This window comes from Pleurodeles waltl, chromosome 1_2 (genome assembly GCF_031143425.1).
Source record: "Pleurodeles waltl isolate 20211129_DDA chromosome 1_2, aPleWal1.hap1.20221129, whole genome shotgun sequence".
NCBI lineage: Eukaryota > Metazoa > Chordata > Amphibia > Caudata > Salamandridae > Pleurodeles > Pleurodeles waltl.
The window spans coordinates 631,404,698-631,432,283 of NC_090437.1; the positions used below are offsets into that span (position 1 = coordinate 631,404,698).

At 43.3% G+C, this 27,586-nt stretch overlaps 1 protein-coding gene across 1 annotated transcript in view; it reads left to right on the plus strand.

Annotated features, from left to right (window-relative positions):
* BBS7 (Bardet-Biedl syndrome 7) overlaps nt 1-27,586 on the plus strand; it is a 426,240-nt gene that overhangs the window by 199,457 nt on the left and 199,197 nt on the right. Inside the window, exon 9 of the mRNA XM_069242537.1 lies at nt 18,184-18,268. Coding sequence (XP_069098638.1) covers nt 18,184-18,268 — 85 coding nt within the window. The remainder of the gene's footprint in view (nt 1-18,183; nt 18,269-27,586) is intronic.

Genomic DNA, 27,586 nt, shown 5'->3' on the forward strand with positions numbered 1-27,586 from the left:
TACGCAATGATCCTCACTCATTGAGTTCTGAGAGCTGAAATAACTGGCTTCAGCAGTTTTGTGAATGCCCACAGTGTTCCTGATGGAATGAATGATAGAAAGAAAAACACCTAAGCCTTACTACACCAAAAGAGGGATACGAACAGTGTGTCCATAGATGGAAATAAAGGTATGCACCCTTCAGATCAAGAATGATCATAAAATGTCCTGTTTACAATTGATCTTTTACAAGATTGAGCTCCTTCTCCTAAAGAAAAAACGGCCTGTACATCAGCCTGATGTTGAACTATTTGAAACTGATTATGGGCCTTAACCTGTCCTTGTTCTGTGCTAAGTTGTAAGTTACTTACTATCGCCCCATGACTATGCTTTCTTCTCTGTCCATCAGTTCCTCCTTCTGGAAAAAAAATATATACATTTCTACCCACTTATTTTTTTAAAGTACAATCATGTGTCCCACCGTAAATTAACTCTTTAAAAAAAAAAAAAGTGTTGACTTGTGGCCCCCTTACTTGATTTCTGAATAGGTGTTGTCTTCTACTTCATCCTTATTATTACTATGTATCCCTGGTATCTATACCCAAACACCTCAACTGGCCAATGAGCCCTAGCCTCCGCTGGCCTTGGTAAAAAAAAAAACATTTTGAGAAAGTGTTCTTTATGGATGATTGTTTCTTATTTAGGGTCCTTATTGTCTGTCTCTTTTATGAACAGGCTGCCAAAGAGTAATATTCAGATGCTTGAATCATTGTTTGTTGTCGGGGTAGGAGTCCACAGTATCTTACAGTAACAGTATGCAATACAACAGCCTGAGAGGCCCTAAATCAGTGCCACATTAGTATATCAAACTCCTCATTGACAAAGACCCAAAGTCCTACCAAAGAGGTGAGAGTGCCTTTCGCTCGACCCCTTCCAGAGGCCATTTCACCTCAGATTTCTACTTCATGTTGTGTGGAAAGGGAGTCCCAGAACTTTGGTCTGTCTTCTGACAGACAAGTCATTCTTTTACGTGAGAAACTTCACTTTCAGCCTTTCCTTGGGTTGAACATGTGCGTGTGTGTGTGTGTGTCATCCACCACTGCCGAATTGAGCAGATAAATATATTTTTTTAAATGGAAGGATCTTCAAAGAGAAACCTTTTCAAAGCCTGTGACATGCAGAGAAAAATGAGGGTATATACAGATGAGCCTCACAGGATGTACATGTATTCCGTTTATCCAGATCACAAACAAGAGGTTAGTAGAATATGCAGGAAATTTTCTGCCCAAACCCTAAATTGTTTATAAGGAAAAACACTGAGGTGTTTTCAAAAATTTAAGGCAGTTGATAACTCTGTATAAATTTGTCCAAATTGTTCTTTCTGTACAAGATGAAACATGCACAAACACCATTTAGAAACTTCTAAAATACCAATAAAGAAGCCTTTAATGGATAAATCAGACTCCACTTCTTTTGAGCTGCAGTCTGAAAGTCCACAAACAGGCACAGCAAAAATCGGAGACCTTAACGTGAAGCATGGGCGAGAAAGTTAACAGCAAAGCCTTCACCATCAAATATTCCACCATTAACTTGTCTTCAGATAAAAATGGTAAAATCATCATCCATGGCTAACCCTTTGACAGTGAAATGGCAATCTTCTCACCATCAAAACAATCTATGACCACAGCAATGTCAATACTACCATCTAAGTTTCATCAACCATCTACAAGCATCCCTTCAATGACAGCCCCATCAGAGACAGTCCCCTGAGAACTGACCTGTCATTTTTTTTATTTGCAGTATTACCAGAATACACTGTTAGAAATGGGTTCTCTAGTTGGCAGTGGTTTGCACCCTGTCCAAGTAGGGACCCGCACTCTAGTCAGGGTAAGGGAGCCACAGCTAAGATAACCCCTGCTCACCCCCTTGTTAGCTTGGCACTAGCAGTCAGGCTTATCTCAGAAGCAATGTGTAAGGCCTTTGTATCCACACACTTAGTAACACAGTGAAAGGACTCCACACCAGTTTAGAAAAATAGCCAATATTTTTCTGAATCAAACAAAACCAAACGAAAAAAATCCAACATACACAAGCAAATATACCACTTTAAAAAAGTTGAAAAGAGTCTTTATCCAGAGGAAGCATAAGTAGTCTCTTTTTAACACACAGCACATGGAATGCATCAAAAACAGACGATGCGGGGCACAGAGATTATGAGACGCTGGAAGAACAAAGCGATGCATTGGTTCCTTACTGCAGAAGGGAGGTGATACGTCTATTCTCTCCTCATAGGAGAGGTGATGTGTCAGTTCCTTACTGGCAGGGGAGGTGATGCATCGGTTCCTTACTGGCAGGGGAGGTGATGCATCGGTTCTCTCCCCACAGAAGAGATGAAGCGTTGGTTTCCAGTTACGCAGCCTCTGTTCCCTGCAGAGCGGGGTTTATGCGAAAATGATGCCCAGGGACGATGCATGGGAAAATCCAGACACACAGTGATGATAGAGCCGTGGTGGAACAGACGCTGCGTCAGCCCTTCAGGCACTGCATTGATCCTTCCAATGCAAGACAGGCACGGAGTTGATTCTTCTGCTGCAAACCCAGCGATGCGCCGATTTTCAGCCGCAGTGATCCAATGCATGGAGTTTCTTCCTCAGGACAGCAGTTTTCACTTCCAGGGGCCCAGGGACTGGATTTGACACCAGTTGGCAAGTCAGGACTCTCAGCAGAAGAGTCCAGGCACTGGCTAATGAAGTCTTTGATGTCCCTGAGACTTCTAACAGAAGGCAAGCTCAGTCAAAGCCCTTGGAGAACCTTTGGAAACAGGATGTTGAAAGCAAAGTCCAGTCCTTTCACTCCCAGGACAAAAGCAGCAAGCAGGGATCCCGCCAGGTAATGAGAAAAATGGTGACAAAAAATGACCCGAAGCCACCATTTGCTCCCGACTTGAAAGAAAGGAATGAAAGACAGCCAGAGCAGACCCGCCATTTCCGATCTCTCTGAGTTGCTTGACCAGCAGTTCATGATGGACGGTGTCAAATGCTGCTGACATGTCAAGAAGAACAAGGGCAGCACTTCCCCCTTCATCCAAGGCAGCTCTATTCTCTTGAGATGCTTTAATAAGAGCAGTCTCGGTGCTATGCCCACTGCGAAAACCGAATTGGGTGGAATCTAATATAAGATTACTTTTTAATGAAGTGTGAAAGCTGCTGGTTCATTTCTTTTTCAATAATTTTAGCAGGTAATTGAAGGCGAGAGGCGGGTCTATAGTTAATTGTATCAGCTGCGTCCAAACTAGGTTTCTTCAACAATGGCAAAATTGAAGCCAGCTTCCATGATTTGGGGTAATATCCTGAATTGAAAATAGAAATAAAAATAGGTGTGAGAATGGACGCGATGATATTTACACACAAGAGTGGGCAAGGGACAAGAGGAGAGCCTGATTTAGCCAAGAGCAGATGTTTAATTGTTTGCTCCATGGAAAGGTGGGAGAAATCAGAAAAGTTGGGTTGGGTTGGCCTTGGGATGTCTTGAGTTGGGAATTCCCTCCCAGTTCCTTCGCTAGCACTAAACCTCCGGTAAATATGCCTAACCTTATCCTGAAAAAAGGAGGCAAGTGAGTTACAGAACGCTTGATTATGACTGGTTATTTTCTGGGGAGGATGAACGTTTCTTCACCGCCTGAAATAGCTCTTTAGGCGATTTCTTGGAAGACTCTGAGAGATGTAATTAGATTTTTCCTCGATCAGCAGGGATTTATATTCCACTAGGCAGTATTTATACTTCTCCTGCTCTAAGTCACAATAGGCTACTATCCATTTGCGTTTCTGTGTTTTACATACCTCTTTCTGCACTCTTAGAGCTTTTGTATACCACAGAACCGAGGGTCTGCTTCTGTCTGAGAGATGTGTTTTGATAGGCACTAGACTGAAAACTGCTGAGCTTATCCAGTGTGAGAAGTCTGCGGTAGCTAGATATAAGTTGGTTGATTTCTCAGGCATGAACTGCTCTAGTTTTGACTGGAATTCTGTAGACCTAATCTTATTCCAAGCACGAGACTTGAAACGTGCTTATGTCTGATCAAGTTAAGCTTAAGATTTAAAACAGTACATGGTAGTCAGTCCATGTCCGGGGCAAAGATTCGGTTTGTGGTAAAGAGAAGTTATTAGAGAACAAATCTTCCAGCATGTGGTCGGCCACGTGAGTGGGCTACCTACTCTTCTGTGAGAGGCCAAAGCAGTTAAAAAAAAATCTACGAGGGCTATAGTGTCAGTATCCAAACCCAATTCTAAATGAATATTGAAGTCTCTGAGTATCATCAACTCTTTATCACCAATGCCGCTTTCAAGTAAAGAATTTAGCGCTTGCAGAAAGTCTTTTTTGGGCCAGAAGGATGATAGGTTTTACAGGCCTTTAAAGGTACTAAAATTGGTAATTTCATAATTGAACGAAAGTGCTTCACAGGATTGTGAGGGAGCTGAACTAAAACTGGCCCGAAGGTGATTACAGTTGAAAATCACCTGTCCCCCACCCGTTTAGATGGTCTATCCAGCCTATAGTGTAGATAGCTAGAAGGAATAGCATCTACTAAATTGGGCGCGGCGTAGGGGTCGGCCCAAGTTTCACTAACAAATGTTATGTCAATATGATAGTTGTCTATAAACAAGGTGAATTCAGATTTATGTTTCCTTAAGGACCTAGCAATGATCAGTGTGCACAGGATTTTATCCCTTCTGTTGATTAATGGTTAAGGAAGAAAATGCCCACTTTCTAAAAGTGGCATTTTCAAACTTAGAATTTAAACACCAACTTCACCAAAAGATGTATTTTTAAACAATAAGTTCAGAGACCCCGAACTCCATATCTTTGTCTGCTTCCAATGGAAATTTCACATAAATGATATTTCAAGGCAATCCCCAGGTTAACCTGTGAGAGAGATGAGCCTTGCAATACTAAAAACTGAATTTAGCAGTATTTCACTATCAGGACTTGTGAAACACCGCATTATGTGTCCTCCCTTTTAAATACACTGCACCTTGCCCCTGGGGCTGCCTGGGGCCTACCTTTGGGGGGACATACATGTAATAAAAGGAAAGGTTTGGACCTGGCAAGTGGGTGTACACAAACACTGCAGTGGCAGTTCTGAGACCTGTTTTCAGAGCGCCTCATGTGGGTGGCACAATCAGTGCTGCAGGCCCAGTGGTAGCATTTGATTTTCAGGCCCTGGGCACACCTAGTGCACTTTACTAGGGACTTAATGATAAACCAAATATGCCAATCATGGGTAAACCAATTACCAATACACTTTCAGACAGAGAGCACTTTCACTTTATCGCTGGTCAGCAGTGGTAAAGTGCCCAGAGTCCTAAAGCCAACAAAACAGGTCAGAAAAGATAGGAGAAAGCGGGCAAAAGGTTTGGGTATGGCCCTGCAAAAAGAGCTAGGTGCAACACCAAGCAAAATTCCACCACAGCCATCTGCTAAGCTTCTGAAGGCCGAGCCGGAGGAGAAGTCTGATCAAAGCGATCCATTTTCAGACTTTGTACAGGCCAGACCAATTCAAAGCCATATGCAAGGACACTGCGAAAGAACCCAGCTGTTCTCCATAGTATAGTATGGCCATGAAGCCACACCCTTATCACCCAAACTACCCAAGATTCCAGAAAAAGCAATGAAAGGGTGATCAGGCCCATTCAGATCACCACTATGACCCTTGTTAGAAGAAGACTATAAAGAATGTCAAGGACCTCCAATAATTCAAGTGGCAGTCGATTTACTTAAAATTTTCAAACATATAATGGCAAATCACCAAACTTGTTTTGCTTCTGAACTATGTTTCCAAACTCCAAACTGTTCCGTGATGGTTCCTCAGAATATTCCTCCACCTCATCCACCAGTAAAGAAGACAGCAGCTGCACTTTCCTCCAAGAGCTTCAAACTTCCTATGAGAAGCAAAGGAACAGATTGCTTCCTATATAACTTTAAAGAAACATCCACAAAATCAGTCAAATTTCTACCTATTATAAATAATGTTTGGCAAAAAAGATTTACGTTTATGAAAATGACAGTATAATTCCTGCACTGCCCAAAACATACAAGGCCCCGGATAACACCACTGCATTCCTCACTTGGCATCCTAAAACAGACTTTGTAGTGATGCAGGTGGCCCACAAGATGGCTAGAAATATATGTGCTCCCTGCCCATCTCCCCAGACAGGAAAGGATAAAGAATCAATGCTTTTGGTAAAAGGGTAGTGTCAATGGCATCCAGAGCAATAAGAACTGCTAACAAAATGAGTATTTTAGGTGTGTATGATCACCAGATGTGCTCTGATATTGCACCTTATTTTGATCTCTTATCAGAAGATGGGGAGCAGAAAACTACAACAATTCTTCACGAAGGGGAGAAAGCTTCTGCAGCTGCCAAAGATACACCAATGGATTTGGTAAACTTGTAGGAGTGGCAGTCCTATGTAGACAAGGATGGCTTAGCTCAACTTCATTTAGACCTGAAATTCAAAATTAGATACAGTACATTCCTTTTGATGCAGCATTGTTACTCTGAAAGCACATTGATGATGCACTGCAAAAGATAAAAAGCAGACCCAGCTTGATCCCGCAAAGTGTTGCAACAGTGATGCTCCCAGCCCTTTTGAGGTGCTAGAGGAAGGCTTCAACCATATCGCGGAGGATACCAAAACTATTGATAGCAACCATACCAACTACACCAATCACAATCTTCCCTCTAATATTAAGATGGACTGCAACAAGAAGTTTATAGTGCACTGTAAGCGCCATCTTATAAGGTCGGCTACCACTATTATGAGGTCTTAGAGTTATTTCCCCGTACGTTGGAGAATATTGACTGAGGCATGAGTAGGCGCAAATCACTCCAGGCAAATGTTTATTAGATTTAATCCATTTAGCACACACACTGAATTAAATCCAAAACCATCCACAATCACGAATGCCCAAGCACAAACATTATCATTTGTGTGAAAACCAAACTCCTTATCATGCGACAAAAATGAGCTATTGAGCCACTCTCAAACAACCATAGGGATATATGCTTTTACTCCATTTTTTTCTTAATAAAAATAATTGGGAGAAAGGAGAACCATTCTAGAACAACTCCAATTTAGTGTCTTTCTCCACAGTCATTTTGCATGGATACTCTGCCGGAGGTACTAACAGGTTTTTGATGAAAGGAGAATTTATGGCCTGTGTAAATCTCCAAGTTTCTTACTTCTACATACCGATTCTCTCTAAAAAGATTATAGGTGGACGGTTGCCATTATCAATTCAAAGTGCTGCCTTTGGCTTCAAGACTGCTCAGGTGAGTCACGGAATGTATGGCATCCACAGTGGAACATTTTGAGTGCCAGGATCATCACGTTTATCCAGTATTGGATCTTTCAAAGATTTGCATGCTTGAATCATCCCCGTCGTCGATGTGGGAGTCCCACTGTACTTTAGAAAAGCAGTCAGTAAAAAAATAACCATAGGCTATAATGCTAGCAAACTTAATTATATACCCTATCCATGTTGTTTTGAAAAAAGAACCAGTTCTGACCTATGACCAATCAGGTGCCAGCGCCCTCAGAACACTCGCAAGAGAGGCTCCTTCCCTCAGATTTTCTACCACACATCATGGGAAGGGAGTCTCCCTGAGCTCTGCTCCGTATTTTCCTATAAGAACAACTTTCTGTCTCCAAAAAAGGCCTTTTTCGCCCTTGCAAGACCTGTGGCACGAAAAGGCTCCATGTGGATGATACCCATAAGGATTGTTTGTACTGCCTGTGTCCCAAGCATCAGGTAAAGGACTGCAAAATATGCCGCGCCCTCTCTGCTAAAACTCTGAGTGACAGAAAAGGAAGACTTTAAATTTGGTTGTAGGCAAAATCCTGTACTTCAGGTGAGGAGAGTGACATGGGCACAAAGCCTCAGAAAAGGCTTAGATCATCTGACCCGGGGCGGTCTGAGGAGGACAGAAAGCATCATAAAGCACACCATAAAGACCCTTCAAAAGCCTTTACAGGGTCATCCTCTTCCCAGCCATACTCTCCACGTTGCAATAAGAAGACCCGTCAATGTTCTCATTCTTCAGAGCTGTCGACATCCAAAAAGGTACCACTTAAATTGTCGACAACGGCATTACTGTCTGATCGTATCGATCACGACTACCACAGTCATCATCGCCACAGTCTCGCCGAAGAGTTGTCGACGTCTGTTTTTAAAAATTCCAATCTTGTCGGTGCGGGTGAGTGATACCATAGACTGGACTGCATTAAAAAAGAAAAGACTTCCATGGACGTGAATCGTCGGCGAGATCTCCTGCGCTGTTGACGACCCAAATCATCAATGAAGATCGCGTCTGAGAAACCCTCATCAGTAAAGACATTGTCTGCGAGGATGTCGGCGATGGAAACAACTCATTCAACCAAGACACCGTTGACGGTAACCCTGTCGATGAGGCCATTGTCATCAACGCCTTCGACGGCAACACCATCGTTGACAATATCACCTTCAACGATGGCACTAACATCAATACAATATCTCAAAACAATGTGGTTCCCACCTTCCAGGTCTACCTTGCATCCTGAAGATACATCCCCTAGTACATTATTACCTAGCCATTTGCTGGACTGGGAAGAGTCTGAAGATGAATGGTCATTCGGAGACGCAGATAGTCCATTAAAATTACACATCAAATACCAGGATGACGACGATGAGTACAAACACCAGGAATATGATCCCTATTATACGCATCGTAGGCATTACCACGAGCCAATGCAACATCAACAGCCGTGTGATACAGTACAAATGCCTGCTTCCTTAATTCAGGACCTACTGTTCATTCTCTTAGACTATAAAAGGAGGTTTCCAGTTTCAGCTGCCGAGCAGCCCAACAGTCACAACAGCTACAACCTTCCTCTCCGGCTACCCTAGAACCATGCCTCCACCTCTGGCAATACCTAGGTTCACACCTACTTCTACAATAGCTGTTCCCCTAAAGAAGACATTACCTCTTCAGAGGATGAAAGGGAAGAAGGAGAGATCACTCCTCAGAGAGGGGTGATTACTTGGCCCGTACACCATCACCGCCACCTCCTCATCCATTGGATTCTCCTCTGGAGGATATAGAAGGATTTCATAATCTGATGGACAGGGCCGCCACACGCTTCCACTTGCCAACATCTGTCTCTCATCCTGAATATTTTCTCCATGATTTTAAGGAGCAGGCAAGAAAATTGGTGAGAGCAATTTCCATCATAGATTTAATCCGGAGTGAAAGTTAAAAAATTATGAAAAACCCAGCCACAGTCCCACCAGTGCCACCTAACCTGGACAAAAAATATAAAGCTAAATTTAATCTGCTTCCATTTCAGCCCCCCCAGACAAGGAGGGCAGACATTTGGATATTGTAAGAAAGAGGTTCTCATCAATGTCAGCCATTACTGTACATGCTGACCACACCCTGGCTATCTTAGGCCACTATGACGGTCAGATGTGGTCTGACATGAGTGCTTTCATCAACCTCATCCCAGAAGACGAGCAACCTGAGGCATGCAAAATACTGCAAGAGGATGAGCGCAAATCTGCAGAAGTGATTGATTGCGCACTGGATATAGCCTCCACAGGCTTTTGACCGTTAGCGGGAGCAGCAGTTTTGCGCCGCCAATGTTAGTTAAAGGCAACCTCATTCAGACCTGAGGTTCAATCTAGAATTCTTGATATGGCCTACGATAGCGAAACCCTTTTTGGGAAACTGGGAAACACATAGATAATGCCTTATTAGCCAACAAAACGGACACAATCTGCTCGCTCTTTGGGTACTCTGCAATACAAAGGCAGCCCTTCCGTGGATTCAGAGGTAGAGGTTTCTCTTCTTTCAGGGGTTCCTACCATGGACAGTACCAAAAGTCCCAATACAGGCCTACCTACCACCAGTATTACCAGCAACCATCTACATCAGCTTACACCAAGCAAAGTGGCAGAAAGAAACAGCACCTCCCCCAGAATGGGAAGCAAGCCGTAAACCATGATCTTCATCGGGTGCTGGCTACAATTCCTTACTTCCCACAAACCAATCAGGTGGGTGCAGATATCTCAAATTATTAACAGAATTGGGAGCGGATAACATCAGACAAGTGGGTGTTGGATATATTAACTCATGGTCATATGCTAGAATTTGTGCAGAAACTACCAAACCGCCCTCCGGTGAAAACGCATTCACTTCATCTTTACTTACTAAAGCAAGAAGTATTTCAAATGCTTTCCAAGGGCGCGATAGAAGAGGTTCCCATTCATCAGAGAGGTCTAGGCTTTTACTCTCGGTTCTTCCTAATAAGAAAGAAGTCAGGAGAATGGAGACCGATCCTACATCTCAGACAGTTAAACAAATTCCTGTGCAAACAATACTTCCGTATGATCACCTTGTCCGTTATATCCTCCATCTTCTCAACAGTGGTGATTATGTGACATCATTGGCTCTCCAAGATGCCTATTTCCACATTCCCATACATCGCTAATACCTTTGCTTCCCATAGCCGGCACCCCTTATCAATTCAAGGTTCTTCCTTTGGAGTTGAAGTCCACACCAACAATTTTCACAAAGTGTCTCGCACCAGTGGCAGCTACTCTCCAAAACAAAGGTTTTCAAATTTTCCTGTACTTAGATGACTGGCTAATAAAGGCACCAACTTTGCAGCAGGCCTCCAATGCGACCAATGCCTGCCTACCCTTATTTCACAGTCTAGGTCTGACTGTAAATCACCAGAAATCATCTATTATTCCAACACGCAGGATGGCCTTTTTCAGTGCAAAACTCAACACTGACAGAAACAAGATCTTTCAATAGGAAGACAACAAAAACTTCCTAACCTTGCTCTCACAATTTCAGAAAGAAAGTTTGTTTCTGTGAGAACATTCAAGTTGCTTTTAGGACTGATTTCCTCCTCAATCAACCTGGTTCATCTAGCAAGACTAAAAAGGAGACCATTACAAGAGGAACTGCAGCTTCAATGGAGCCAGTCTCAAGGGTCCTCCGAAGAGTTGATCAAAATCACACCAAGGATGGTAGAACCCCTTCAGTGGTGGTCTCAAACCAGTCATCTCTCTCAGAGGTTAACTTTCCTGACTCCAATGCCAGATTTCAACAACGGACGCTTCTCTGGAAGGCTGGGGAGGTCATTTGCAAGGCATGTGTATTCAAGGGAAATGGGCTGATTCTCTGAAGATGATGCACATAAATATTTTGGAGATGAAAGCAATATCTCCTACTCCGAAAGCTTTTCTCCCTCGGATTTCAGGATTCTCGGTGTTGATCTGTACGGACAACACCACAAGCATGTATTATGTCAACAAACAGGGAGGAACACACTCTCTCTCCCTCTCAAGAGAATCCAAAGCTCTCGGGGAATGGCTCACTCTCCACAAAATATCTCTGAGAGCGGAACATGTACCGAGTATGAACAACGTCCATGCAAGCTCACACAGCAGGACAGACAACAGTTGTCACGAATGGGAACTCAATCAGAAGGAAGTAGACCAGATCTTTCAAACGCTGGGGACGACCGTCCCTGGATCTTTTTGCCACCAATGAGAACGACAAATGGCACTTTTACGCCAATCGATTCCCGCTCCTTGGGCCGTGGAGGAATGCTCTTTCGATGCGACGGTCTGGGATCTTTGTATATGCTTTTCCCACCTTCCGATTAATTCTGAGACTTCTCAAGAAGATGAGAATGAAGGGTTGCTGGCTCATACTCATAGCACCCAGGTGGCCCAGACAGTATTGGTACACTGACTCATTCTCCTGTCTGTGGCCAATCCAATACAGCTTTCCAACAAACAGAACCTACTAATGAAGAACCAAGGGCAGGTACTTCATCTGGAACCAGCCTCTCTCCAATTGCACATGTGGCTCCTGAGTTCTATACGTTCCAGGGCATGAACATTGATCAGGAATGTAGAGTAATTCTTTCTAGAGTGTGGGCTGAGAGTACAAAGAAGACTTACAGGCTCAAGTCGTGAAGATTTTGTATTTGTTGTTGACAAAACAATGTGCACCAACTGGGGGCTCTACTAGAGCAAATTATATCATACCTCCTTCCTCTGTCCAAGACCGGGCTTCAGTATGCCTCAGTTAAGGTTCACCTGGCAGCAATATCCTCATGTAGACGTTCTGCAAATACACCTTCGCTAGGTTTATCCAGGCTTATAAAACAGTTTATGAAAAGACTGTTTCACACTTTTTTCCTCTGGTGTTACCATCTCCTCCTCAATGGCATTTAAACATTGTCTTTTTTTCAATTAACGAATGCACTCTTCGAGCCCATACACATAGCGGATCTGGAGTTTCTCACATGGAAGGTGGCAACTCCCCTTGCACTTACTTCCACTAGGAGAGTCAGTGACATACAGGCATTTACCACCAAGGAGCCGTTTCTTACTTTCTCAAATGATTTTGTTCTCAGAACGAACCCAAGATATATTCCCAAGGTGCCTTCATCTTTTCACTTAAACAAACCAGTTATATTGAGAACTTTCTTTCCAAACTCATCAACCGTAATCGAAAGAACTCTCCACACACTGGACATCAAACGATGTTTGCAATTCTACCTCCAGCGTACCAAACATTTCCGTAAGACAGACCAACTACTAGTCTCTTACGGCCAAGGTAGTCAGGGTACAGGAGTCACTAAAGCAACAATAGCCCGATGGACTGCAGCCACCATTGAGTTTTTTCATACAAAGACTGGAAAACCGCTAACTAACCGACCTAAGGCACACTCTACAAGACCAATCTCAACCTCGGCTGCTCTGTTTGAAGGCATCGACTTAGACAAGATATGCCAAGCTGCAATGTGGAAGACTACTCATTCTTTTGTGCAGCATTACTGTTTGAATCGCTGCGTTGTGCCGATTCCAGTTGGGGGGGCAGGCAGTTCTGCATCATCTGTTTCATTAAGGTGAGCCTCATTAGAATGCATACATATGTGTTCAATTTGCTTTACAATTGCTTATAATCACTGTGCAATTATTATTCGATTATATTTATATATATATATATATATATATATATATATATATATATATATATATATATATATATATATATATATATATATATATATAGGTCAAACTGTGAATGACCTCCGTACACGAGACAGGAACCACAAATCGGCAATAATTAACAAGAAACTTGACCAGCCTGTAGCCAACCATTTTAACCTTGTGGACCATTTACTATCAGATTTGAAGATTTTCCCTGTGGAACATGTTTTAAAGGAAGAACTACTGGACATCAGAGAAAATTTCTGGATGTACCGTTTAAAATCGCTGCATCCAGATGGACTGAACATCACTGACAATACCACTTGATTTCTGCATATCTGAAGAGTTCTCAGGACTGCATTGAGTCCACATTCCAATTGGAATCTTCACTCATGATGCTTTTTGAAAATCCACCAGTGTCAGCTGTGCAGCCACTGAGCAAACAATCTTGTACTACCTGAGGAAGGCGGAAGCTGAAACGTTGTAGTAGATATATATTTTTGTTCTTTAGTGAGATCATCTGTTTGAGTCACTTCTTTCTTGGATCTTATATATATATATATATATATATATATATATATATATATATATATATCTCCAGTAATGGTATATTTTATAGATTCACATGTGACCCACCTCCTCCCCTGTGAGGCTCGCCTTCCTTTTCAGTGTATATTCTTCACGCTAGTCCTTGAAAATCTGAGGGAAGGAGCCTCTCTTGGGAGTGTTCTAGAGGGTGCTGGCACCTGAATAGTCATAGGTCAAATTTGGTTATTTTTTCAAAACAGCATGGATAGGTTATGTGTTTAACATTGCTAGAATTATAGCCTATGATTATTTTTTACTTACTGCTTTTCTAAGGTGCTATGGGGCTCCCACTTTGAGAACGGGGATGATTCAAGCATGTGAATGTATGAAAGGTACCAATACTGGATAACTGTAGTTACAGGTAAGTAACTTGTTTTCATATCCAACCCTTGACAACAGACATGTCCATGCAATCCACAAAGAAGTCATTGACCGCTTGTTTGCTACTATGCCACACACAGGACCTTATTCTGGACAAAGACATTTTGTCCCTATAAAGTTGCACACACTTAATTTGTTAGGCATTGTCCTAAACACATAGAAGCAAAATAGTACCACTCACAAGAACGAGAGGAGAAACTGCTTCCACAGAGCAGATTTAAACATAGACAAAGATCAGGATGCGCTTTTTAAAACTACTACTGGACTTCATGTCATCGGGTATATGCCTCATTCCGTTTGCTAGTTGACAACGCAGACAATGCAAGAAGACATTTTGTCCCTATAAAGTTGCACACAGTTAATTTGTTAGGCTTTGTCCTAAACACATAGAAGCAAAATAGTACCACTCACAAGAACGAGAGGAGAAACTGCTTCCACAGAGCAGATTTAAACATAGGCAAAGATCAGGATGCGCTTTTTAAAACTACTACTGGACTTCATGTCATCGGGTATATGCCTCATTCCGTTTTGCTAGTTGACAACGCAGACAATGCAAGAAGACATTTTGTCCCTATAAAGTTGCACACAGTTAATTTGTTAGGCTTTGTCCTAAACACATAGAAGCAAAATAGTACCACTCACAAGAACGAGAGGAGAAACTGCTTCCACAGAGCAGATTTAAACATAGACAAAGATCAGGATGCGCTTTTTAAAACTACTACTGGACTTCATGTCATCGGGTATATGCCTCATTCCGTTTTGCTAGTTGACAACGCAGACAATGCAAGAAGAGATAGAAAAAGAATAGGCACAAATATTGACTTTGTGGAGACCATGGATGCTCCAATGAAGGGACAGGGAGCACATCTCTAGATGTTGAGAGCTAGAGGGCTGTGGTCCAGTCAAGAAACAGAGCTAAACTAACGTTCATCAGAAGAGGCCTACAATTGTTCCTACCCAGAATAAGTCACTTGTTGGTGTTGATCCAGCTGGGCACCATGCAGTCAATGCTTTACGCCAACAAGCTAGGTAGCAAAAGGTTACAACTGTTCTTGTCAGAGGCTCAGTGTCTGTGAAATTAGGCCTTTGACAACAAGATCTCCTTAGGAGTGGAACATCTGCCACAATTTGGAGCTCAATGACAGCTCGATACAGAAGATATTTGTCACAGGGGAAAACCAAAGCTAGATCTGTTAATCAACATGGGCAAACAGAAAATTGTGATTCTATGCAAGAAGGTATCCACTAGTGGGATGAAGCAGGACTTAATTTGTGGTTCCATGGTCATTGTACATATATGCTTTTCCTCCACTCCCATTAATGCTGCAGGTCACCATGAAGCTAAACAGCAAGACATGCAACGTGATTCTGATTGCTCCTTCATGGCCCAGAAAATATTGGTTCATTGACCTGCTTCATCTAGTAGAAGTGCCATCCAGTCCACTAGGACCACAGATCAATATCCGGTCCAATTGCCTTAGACATGTCCAGCATCACAATCCAGGGTCTTTAAAACTGGCTTGCATAGGCCAGGGAACCTGTCCACAAACAAAACATGTACAAGTAAACAGAAGAGATTCAGTATTTGAGGTACAGCCAAAAGCTTTCATCCTCTCTCATTACCCCCATTCATTATTTTTGCTTTACCTATGATCAAGAATCAACCAATAAAATGGGAGCTCACCACTGTTATGCCAACCAATGAAGATTCCATTTGACTTGTTCTTTAGGTGTAGCTCCCAATAACACTCTTGGGACCAGTGCCGCTACTAGCCCTTACTTAAGCCAGAACACTAAGCTAAAAACAGGCATTTACAATCAAAGAAATACATACATGAACGCTCATGACCCACACATTCTACAAGCGGTATGTTATCTTCAGCAGTGCTCTACATGGGAAGGTCCATTATGGACTTATGACGCACAGCTACATGTCGAACTCAAAGTTAACTTTCATTCTGTATTACTGATGGTGCATGATGCACCCTGGGCCTCACGAAAAAGATTATTGTCAATGTTTGAATCCCTGGTAACTACCTCACTACTATTATAGGTTTAAGAAAGTAAGTGAGCCCTTGGTAAGTAAATATTTTGTGAACCACTTAGCCTGGTTATTTCATGGAACTTACAAAACAAAGGAACTGATCAATAGTAAGATGGAAATTGATAACAGATTGTGAATTTTTTTAATATCATTCAGCTTTAATTGCAAGATTAATAAAAAATATAAAAAAATGAATTCACCTCTCAAGATATATGCATAAATGGACTTTCAACTCGTACTACTAAAAATAAAAGCCAGACCTTGATCCCTATTCTTATGATAAAAAAAATATCCAAATGCAATCATGTTAAAACTTGTTGCTAATTCTGTTAACAGCATAAAGTGCTAGGCAGATTGAAACATTTACATCGGTCCTAATATTCACAAGCGTGCTCTATTATTTTACAAAGCATTATGGAGTATGCGTTCTACCTTTAGCATTTTTCTGCTTCCTTTGGTGCATCACCCAAATATCTGCAAGTCAGTTTTATTTTATTGTCCAGTAAACATGCAGCACTAGTGTCACTAGTTCATTGCAGCCCCAACCTAATAAAACAGGGCCTTTTGCAGCGCCCGAGTAGATACAAATGTATACAAATATTATGAATCAAAGATTAAGACCAATATTATGTGGCCAGCATACAGCCCTGCATGAAGCCACACAATCAAGAGACCATGAAGAGCATATAGACAGCAAAATTAAGACCACCCCTCCTACACACACTTAACTATCTCATGGTTTTGAATAATATTTGGGGGGCGGTGGTGTAGGTGGTATAGGGGTTACAGATTGTGCTGACACAGCAGTCCCACAGTTGAATTCTTTGTGTTGCTGAGCATCTTGCTAAAGAAAGTGTGACTTGTCTGGCAGTCCTCTAGATTTCCTAAAGAATTCAGACCTTTCCAGATAACATACAAAACTGCTAATTTCGTGTTGTCAAAACATGTTTGAATGGCACATTAAATTGTAATGCCAAAGTAATCATCATGAGAAGACAAAAAAAACATACCTGGCAGCTACCCCAACAGCATAGAAATAGGACTGTGAAAGGGAGCGATGTGCGTTGTGATACCTTTTAGTTAGAAGATATCACATGTTTTTTTTTCCTTCATAGATTTGTTTGGAAATGTGTATGTTGTAAATGCTGCTGCCATTAAAAATGGAGTTGAGAAATGGTAAGTATGCATGTTAGATAAGGAGATATTACTAAGTGAATAACAGTTAGTGTTGGGAGCAAGGCACTTGCAATGTAAATAACAATATACTTACATTGTATTTCAGTTGCAGTTGAATTTACCTAAATGTACACGTCTTAGGAAAAAGTGGCAGACCAAGCCAATAATGACTTGGCCCAACTCCACACAGGCCCAAGGAGGGTTAAACAGGGGTGCTGCCACTTACCGTTGATAAATTTAAGCAGCATCTGTTTAACCGAAGGTATCGGGATGTGATCAGAATTGTGTGTTTTGTGGGATCAAATCAGTCCAGTAGCCAACTTGTTAGTAGTATTGTTATTCAAAAAACTAATAGTATTTAAAATTCAGCAAGACATTTGAAGGGTAGAAACCCTTGTGGTGGTAGTGGATAAAGCACAAGAAAGGTGTGGATGGGTTTATTATATTGCTTTTTACCCCATATTGCGTGATTAGGATCCCTTTGATCGTGGGAGCTAATCACAAAACTCAAGCTTCCATTTAAATTGTATATAAATTAAGAGCCACTACAGGACTCAGCTGTAGACCTCTCTGCCAAGGGGTTGGGTGGGCAAGACTCTTTATGGATTCAGATGGGAACGTAGCAAAGCATACATAATGTACAAACACTCTCCATTTTATCCCTACGCTCTAATAAATGATTGTCCTGTTCTCAGAAAGGTGCACATTTTTGCACTTATCCAGTGCATCATTAGAGTTTTGCTGATTGACTAAGGTAAGGCCAGCTCTCTTGTGTGAGACAGTTCAAAGGCAAACAGAAATATTAATATATTTTTTTTTAACACCGCCAACTGTATTGAGTTTTTGTTCTACTGTGTTTTCATGTTTTAAGTTGTATTTTGTGTTACCAGTAAACTTTACTGTACTGTGATCTTTAACTAGGATGTGAAAGTGGTTAATGAGTTTTTTGTTGTGATTAGGCATTATCAGAAAGTGTCACATCAATACAAGGAGGCTGTGTTGGGAAGGATGGATTTGATGAAATTTTGACAGCCACTTATTCAGGTATGAAGGCATGAACTATCTATATATCTGGAGAGCAGCTCATAGGTTACAAATAGTTTACACATAGCTGCTATTCTTACTTCTCTATTGAATGCTTAACTAAACTAAATGTTTTTTTTTTACATTGGAAATGCTAGAATCAGAGCAGTGATTTTAAAGTGATTTATGTTGGAAGTCTGTTACAGAATCTATTCTCTGTACTCAATACATGTTGTGACATGAGAGTGATAATACATTTCCAATTAGAATTTTATGGGGATATATGGTGATATTTGCTACCCAGTCTTCCGTACAGAGCTGTCATGTTCATGTCTCAAATATATGAAATGGTCTTAAATTTCCCTTGCTCTGAAGCAGTGGAGTTGCAGACTACTACTACTTGTGGTCGAATTAATGTGCTGATATTAACTGGCTAGTCAAATGATAAAATCTAATGTATATCTTGTTCACTGTATGAAGTACACAGTTTCCACTCTAAATCGACTACTTATCAAGACTGAGTAAGTAATACATTTATTGTCTAAATAATTAAGTACACTAAAATCAGAAAGTGTAAAAGCAGATAATCCCCTTAATAAGATATCTCCCTTTATAGGACATCAATTGCAATGCTGTGATAAAATATTCCAACACTTAAAAACATTAGGAGAATAAATAAGGTAAAACTACTGTCTCTTACTGACATGTTTGAGATGAAAGGAGGCTTGATCACTAAATTTCATTACTAATAAAAGATTTGTGCATTAAAACACAATTTAACAGCCACTTCTGTCTCCCCTTCTTGAGTACCTAGAAGATTTCCCGTTGATACTCCTTCCAGATATCCTGAAGGTTGGGGCACAAACATTGTGACCTACTGACTCATCCTTATAGTCTCAGATCCTACATCCCAAGCATTCTACACAACAGGTGTTTCATGATCCTTCAAATTGGACAATTGGAATGCACAGTAGCTAAATCCCTAAAAAAAAAAAAAAAACATTTTTACATCACCTTCCAAATTTGAGTTGATAAATAGTTGTCTTGCAGTAATAAAAGAGCCTAGGATCAAATCTACATGTTAATATTTCAGTGATGCTTGAAAGTCTTCCTCACAACAGTTATACAACAAGATTTTTTTTGTTTCTTCCAAATATCTCTGGACATCCCACTAAGGATATTTAGTTGTGATAATTTCTGTGCTGCCATTGATTTGTTTAGTATCGAAATATTCAGCCCTCCCATCCCTCTGTGTCAATGTTTATATTTAGGTCTCCAATGATAAGCCACTTAAATATGTTGACATTAGCCCTGGTACAGTCACAGATAAAAGTTGTTGTTGCTGCCATATGGAGTAACCATAGTGTTGAAATGTTCAATTCTAGATGTGTCATGCTTTGAGGGGTTGCCAACCGTAGATTAAGCAGGGATCTAGTCACTTGCATGTGGATTATACTCATGTCTAGGATTGTTTCTCAGTTCATATCTTGTAAACCATACAATAGTAAAGGTATTATGTTTGTGTTTAATGCTTTAATTGACTGTTCAATGGGCCTTCCTTCATAAATCCATGAAAACCTTTCAATAGAGTTAGTTACACTTCCTATTTTCTGCTTCTTTGCTTAGACGTGCGACTCCCATTTTAGTATGCCATCTGTGTACACTCCAAGATATTCATAGCACCCTAATTTTTCAATTAATAAAGTGCCGGTTTATCATGGTTTTTGATTATTACTTTTCTTAGCACTCATTACTTTTGGATTAGATTGATTAACCAGAAGAAAGTTAGTTGTATTACAATAATGAAGCCTTGATCATTGAGATTGAAGGCACTTATCTGTTAATGGAAAACTTATCAGGTCATCTGCATAGGCGAGATGTGTTATAGGTTGTTTCCCCAGTTTTGGTGGTACACTATCAGCATGATCCAAAAATATATGAAGATTAGAGATGTAAAGGGTAAACAAAAGAGTAGCCAATATACAACCCTGATTTAATCAACTTGGCAGTGAAGGTTCTATGTGAAAGAAAATTGTAATCTGATAGTGATCTTTGACCATATTTCTTCATGCATGGTCTTTATAAAATGAAGAAATGAGCCACTGATTCCCCAGTTTTACAGCTCGGCCTAATGAAGAGAACGGTTTACTTTGTTAAATGCCGTACTATAATGGAAATAACAGGCAAACAGCGAGCGCTGCTTTTCTTTGGCATTCTAAGCTAACAGGGTCAAGGCAGCAATGTTTTCATTGGTTGGGCAGCCAGACCTACACCCTGTCTGATGAAGTTATTTGTCTTGTCTCAGTATCCCAGGCAAGCAATTTTTGAAGAAGATATTTTGCGACTATCTTACTGTCGCAGTCCAGTACAGCTCTGAGTCTATAGGTTTCTAGGTCACCTTTTTCATGTATTGGATGAAACGTAGATCCTTTATAAGATGGAGGTATTGTGCAGGACTGCAGATTTTTTCAGAACAAGTAGTATAAAAGAACATTCCAGAGAATGTGATTATGTTTTATGACATTGATGGGTAGGCTGTTCAATCCAGAAGCTCGAAAAGCCTGTTTTTCTCTACCCGAGTAGTGTTTTTCTCTTGTTATGCATTGGGTTGAATTGAGCTATGGATGTTTGTCTGGTAGATGTGTGCAGTTGCTTGTATAATATAATAATATGTGCTTTCCATTTCTCAAAAGGAATAAAATAAACTTTTGCAAGCCAGTAAACATTCATTCCTCTTCTAGCCAGGAGCCAGATCCTTTTAGAAATATTAATCAAGATTGGGCTTCCTGAAAGGGACAAGCTAAGATGACAGAGTAGCAGTGCCTGAGCTGAGCTCCAGTTGAGCACAACTAAATCCTGTGATAATCCCCCTCAGCCGCATCCACCCAGCAAATACCCAGTGGCCAACCCTCTGGTCATTGGTGATGTGCTGATCGATGGCTGGGCTGCCAGTGAGCTGATAAGACTAGGCAGAGATGGAGGCTGGGGCGTGGAGCGAAGCCTCTTTAAAATTGCAGCTGCTGCGCTGTTCGACTGAGACACTTCGCCTCATCAGCGCCTGCGATTCAATGGACCCACCATAGGGGTCGGGGGACCAGAGATGAGAGATCAAAGGTGGGTGCGACCGTGCCCCTATTCAACCCCCTCCTTCCCCCTCCCCCCCCCGCATTCCCCCTGTGACTCCCCTCACTCTAGGAGATGCCTTTATCCTTTATCTAGAGCACTGGACGGAACCTGGGCCGGAAGGCAGTTCAGTTGAGGAGAGTGAGAAGAGAGGCCTCAGTAAGTTGGCCCTCTCCTCTGGCACAGAGAGAACAAAGCAGCGCGGTGGAGATGTGAGCAGGCCCCCCCCCCCCCCCTTCTCACGCAACTGCTGTTCCTGACAGGCTATTGGAAGCCTGCTATGATGTCGGTGAGGCCCTTCAGTGACACCGGAGTGCCGCGGCCCTGGGAAAGACTCGGAGCATGGGTGGGAGGGGTCATGAGGTGACTGGAGAGCTGCGGAGACCACAAGAAGGCGAGGTGTCGGACCGGTGAGCCCCCCACCCTTACCCCCACAGCCTTGGTGAGCCATGGAGATTCCAACCCTGAAGAATTGAAAGGGGGTTGGGGCAGTGAAACAGTGATTTTGAGTGGCATAGACAGCAAGACTTTGCATGGCGCTAGTTATAGCACTACTGGAAGCACCTTCCAGCAACTCTGGACTGTATCTCCGGGTGACAGGGGACCGAGCCCTCCCCCACCAAACTCCTCCCCCGTACTTCTATGTCTCTACTACATTTCATGGGGTCAACAGACTGGTGATTGCGGGACCAGACAAACACATGAATTGTGGATGGCGACCCAGCCTGTCTGAGATCTACTGTGCTGCAACATGGCTGGCTTGCTGGGCCTGGAGCCAGAGGGATTGCGAGGTACCAGAGTAGGTACTGAATAGTGCACGAGGAGGCGTTCACGGCGCTCTACTCCCCGGTGTCTGAGGTAGGCCTGGTTTTCTTTTCTCGCTGCCTGAGGACTTCATGCGGCCTCTTCCCAGAGGCTACAGGGGAGGAAAACAATCTCTTGAGTGCCCTACCATCCCTTCGCTGTTTCTGACTGACACAATGCATTGGTACTGACGCCACAGATGAAAGAGATACACCTGACATGGAATTGGGCATGGGGTGGCAGCTGCCTGTGGGTGCAGTGAGGTCCAGGCGCTTGCTTCGACCAGCTGGCGCATTGGGAAACCTGAGGGAACTCCCACCCTAGTAAGTGATTAGTGAATTGACATTTGCAAGGTGGCTGGGGATCGGGACATGGTGTTAGTATTCCCCAAATTAAATTGAGGACGGAACCCCTCTCCTACTGGTGCTCCGGTTGGCCTGCCCAGGCAACGCCTTCAGGCATCAAGGAGCAATTTGTTTGATGTGTTCCACCTCCTCGCCCTTCCTGTTCTGGCCATCATGGGGCAAACAAGTTTTCTGGATAACAAGGACAGAGTGCTGGTCCAGGGCTGTTCAGTGCTAATTGGTGCCCCTTTCCAATTCACAAAATGGTGAGAGATAAAGACTCCAGGGAAAAATAGACAAATACACCAGGCAAGTAGAATTCTATCCAGAAGACTGAAACAACACCCCCCACCGCCTACAATTCTGCACTTATGGCAGCGATTCATCAGTCAAGGTCGGCTTTGGAGACTAAGGCCCTCATTCCAACCCTGGCGGTCTCTGACCGCCAGGGCGGAGGGCAGCGGAAGCACCGCCAACAAGCTGGCGGTGCTTCCTGGGCTATTCTGACCGCGGCGGTAAAGCTGCGGTCAGAAAAGCGGAACCGGCGGTTTCCCGCCGGTTTTCCCCTGGCCCAGGGAATCCTCCATGGCGGTGCTGCTTGCAGTGCCGCCATGGGGATTCCGACCCCCTTCCCGCCAGCCTGTTTCTGGCGGTTTTCACCGCCAGAACCAGGCTGGCGGGAACGGGTGTTGTGGGGCCCCTGGGGGCCCCTGCACTGCCCATGCCACTGGCATGGGCAGTGCAGGGGCCCCCTAACAGGGCCCCACAAAGATTTTCACTGTCTGCTTAGCAGACAGTGAAAATCGCGACGGGTGCCACTGCACCCGTCGCACCCCTGCAACTCCGCCGGCTCCATTCGGAGCCGGCTTCATTGTTGCAGGGGCTTTCTCGCTGGGCCAGCGGGCGCTCTTTTGGAGGACGCCCGCCGGGCCAGCGGGAAAGTTGGAATGGCCGCCGCGGTCTTTTGACCGCGGGGCGGTCATTCGGCAGTGACCGCATGGCGGGCGGCGACCGCCGCCCACCGCGGTCAGAATGACCGCCTAAGATTGGTGGGTAGTTACAGAGGTATCACTGTTGCAGCAGGACTGCCGAAAAGTCACAGACAGGGTCACAGCAACAGAGGAGAGAATTTCTGAACTGGAGCACACCACGTGTGGAAGGGGGTAGAAAGTAGCCGCTATTAAAGCACACACAACAGTTCTACTGTGGAAGGTAGACAATGTTGAAAACCGCGGTAGATGCAACAATCTTCATTTTGTTGGCTTCCCAGAAGGAGTAGAAGGAAATAATGTGCCATCTTTTTTGGAACAATGGCTCCTTGATACCTTCACCTCAGGCAACTTGTTGATCAGCTTTGTCATAGAACAGGCGCACAGAATGCTTGCAGCTAAACCCATACCAGGTGCCCCTCCCACAGTCACTAATCTCACGTTTCTTCATCTTCCACAATCGAAACGTAATACTCAGAGGCGCAATGATTTGGGACACTTAAATATGACTCCTCCACTATCCTGCGGTTTCCTGATTACTCTAGAGAGCTCCAAAAACAGAGACACACCTTCGATATAGTTAAAGCCAAACTAAGTGCAATGTACCTGTAATACATGCTGCTCTTCCCGGCCAAGCTGAAAGTGATTTTTCAAGGCAAAATGCACTTATTTGAGACGCCTGATGAGGCCTGGAAATGGGTCAAGGAGAGGCTACCCCTTCATTCTTTGCAGAGTCACCCACAGTGCCCCTCAGAAAGAGCTGACCCAGGGGCCAGATCTAAACCGTGGTCCTCAAAGCGTAGACCATGTCCCAGGGCAGGAAGAAGGAGATTCAAGTCGAATGAGGGGCCGAATGGGGAAGGTGGAGATGAAGACGGATCCTTAGAATAGGACAGTGCGGGGAAGCAGTTGGAAGAAGAAAAGTCAAGACTGGATGCTGTGAGCAGATCACCTCCCCTATCGTTTGATGGGGATCGAGAGAGCAGCCCAGACAAGGCCATAACGAACACTGGGGCCAAACTATGCTGAACAGTCTAAGTCTATGTAACATTGTTTTGTTTAAGAGAGTCGATGAGGCTACAGAAATTTGGTAACGGGCGGCCAAGATGCAATAGAGGTCGGTGTGAGGCCATCTGGTGGACATCAACTAATTCCCTACCACCTTTGCATTTTGAACTTTGTTATTTGGTTGAGTGTGGATTTCGAGAATTGAGAAGAGTGAGTGACGAGAGTAAGTGGCTAACTAGACAGAGGGTGAGGATTGTTAGAGGGGAGACTCAAAAGACCAAGGAGCATATTACCCCTCTGCCTAACTCCCAGGGCCCGAGTGGTGAGTGATGTGAGTGACTCATTATACTTCTATTAGAAACATTTAAGAGTTTTTCTTAGAAGGGCTCAGGGTGGTGACTGCTACAGACATCTCCGGCCTAGTCCTGTGGCTTATTTACTTCTACCAGATCGGTGCAATGAAGGTGTAAGGTGGCGAGTTGGTGAGGGGGTGGATGGAGAAGTTTTCCTTAAGTTAGAATTGTTGAAGTTGTTTGATAAGTGCTGCGGGTATAACTGAATTTCTGATGCAATACACAGAACATTGGACTGAGAGGAACACATATACCACAATACAGATATGACTCAAATCTCTGATTCCTATCAATCAAGCCATTCTGTACTTATGTGGAATGTCAATGGTTTAGGTAACAGTCAAGAGAGGGCTAGTGGCAAAATACATTAGACAACACATACCAGATGTTGTATACTTGCAGGAGACCTACTTCAGTAGATTCGCGTAAAGCCACATTAGGGGTGATATATAAATTAGGGAAACAGGCCAACAAGTGTGTATTGTACGTATCGCCCTATCTCATTGCTTAACTTGGAGATCAAAATATTAGCAACGGTAGGCACCATTGGCCCCAGTTGCTGCCATAATGGGGCTTATTGACCTGTGCCAGCATCACCATTCAACAACTAGCAGTTACTCCTACTGTTCCGGGATGCATAAGGTGTTCTCAAGATTGGACTATGTATTTACTCCGGCAAGTGAGGTGGAAGAGATCCAATGAGCAGAATACTTAGCTAGGGGATTGCCTGATCACACCCCACTCTTGGTCACCCTGGGTTGAACGTCCTGAGGCAATCGATTGAGAATGAAGCTGAGCGCTTGGGAATTGCGAGATGAGACTATATCATGTGAAATACGAGTAGATACTGAGCTCTATTTTGCAGAAAATAGGGACTTTGGGCCTGATTACGCCCTTGGCGGATGGGATTACTCCGTCACAAATGTGACTGATATCCTGTCCGCCATATTACAAGTTCCATAGGATATAATGAAACTTGTAATACGGCGGGCGGGATATCTGTCACATTTGTGACAGAGTAATCCCCTCCACCAAGATTGTAATTGGGTCCTTGGTGTCTTCTGCATTAGCACTATGGGAGGCATTTAAAACCGTACTGAGGGATCGGGCACAGAATATTATAGCCTTTAAGAAAAAGAAAGCTATGAAAGAGGTGGAGGCACTGAAGGCGTGGCTGATGGGGGAGGAAAGGGCAAGTGGGGGCTCACCGGCTCCTTTGACTATGAGACACCGAGAAACCTTGCATGCAGAATATCATGTGCTACTAGATAATGAGGCAAGTACCTCAATCTCAGCTACTCAACATCGTCGCTACAAGACTAGAGACAAGGCGGAAAAACTCCTAGCGTGGCTTGGCTGACGGGAAAAGGAGGCCTGGTGGGTACACCAAATAGAATGGGCAGAAGATACTATTTACACAACAAATAAGGGGGCAGCAGCTGAATTTGCTGCTTTTTTATGAGGCCCTATGTGGTGGACGCCCCTTGGCCACGTCAGTGGACATTGAGGTATATTTGAGTGCAGGTGAGGTCCCTACATTTCGGGAGGCTGAACGCGAGGCTCTTGAGAAGGAGATCGCCCTCCCGAAATACAGACAGCCATTACTAAGCTAAATGTGGGGGAGACACCGGGCCCCAATGATATCCTAGCAAAATTATTATTATTTTTTATTTTTTAGAAGAGACGATATTGACTCTGCATCTATTGAATATGTATTTGAGAGCTCAGGAGGACGGTATACTCCCACCCCAGTATGGATATTGCCACATTAGTGGTGATACATAAAGCAGAGAAAGCGGCCAACAAGTGTAGATCAAATCGCCCTATCTCGTTGCTTAACTTGGAGATCACAATATTTGCAACAGTATTGGAGATGAGGCTAATAGGAGTTATCTCCCCCCTTATCCAGAAGGACAAGTCAGGGTTTATGCAAGGACACTCTACCAGATAGATCCTCCCTAGGCTCCACAGCAGTTTGGTGGAGGTTAGTGACCACCCCATCCCCATGCGTTCATCTCTTTAGATGCCGAAAAGGCATCTGATGTGGTCTACTAGCCAGTCATAATGCAAACATTGCAGAGGTTTGGTTTTGGTCTTCAGTTCTCTAAATGGGTAGTGCTCTATTTGGAGCCGTTGGCTTTGTTTCGGGTCAATGGTGTCCTTTATGCGGAATTCCCAATACGTAGTGGCAACCCACAAGGATGCCCCCTGTTGCACTCCTGTTTGCTCTAATATTGGAGCCGCTGGCTTGTATGGTCTGCACACACCTGGCCATCAAGGCCTTTAGTGCAGCTGGGTCCCCGATGGCTTAGGAAAAGATCTCGCTATACGCATTTGAAGTCCTCCTATACTTCACCCGACTAGAGGAGTTGATTCAGGCTAAACCACAAATTGGGATAAAGCAGTCTTCTTCCCTGCGGGGGGCGCCTAGTCCCATTGATTGTACCTGGTGGACTGGGAGTAGACCTGGAGTGTTCAGATATCTAGGGATTTATGTAACACCGAACCCAGAAAGATGCCTGGAGCAGAATCTGAGAGGGTGCATGCGGCGATCAACGCAGAACTCTGAAAGACTCTGCCCCTAACTATTCTCGGAAGAGTATCTATGTTCAAAATGATTACCCTCCCAAAGTTCTTGTACGCCCTTTAAAATGCATATTGTAAGAGTCCTGATGAACTCTTCGTTAAAATAGACATCGAAATCAGAAAACTGATCTG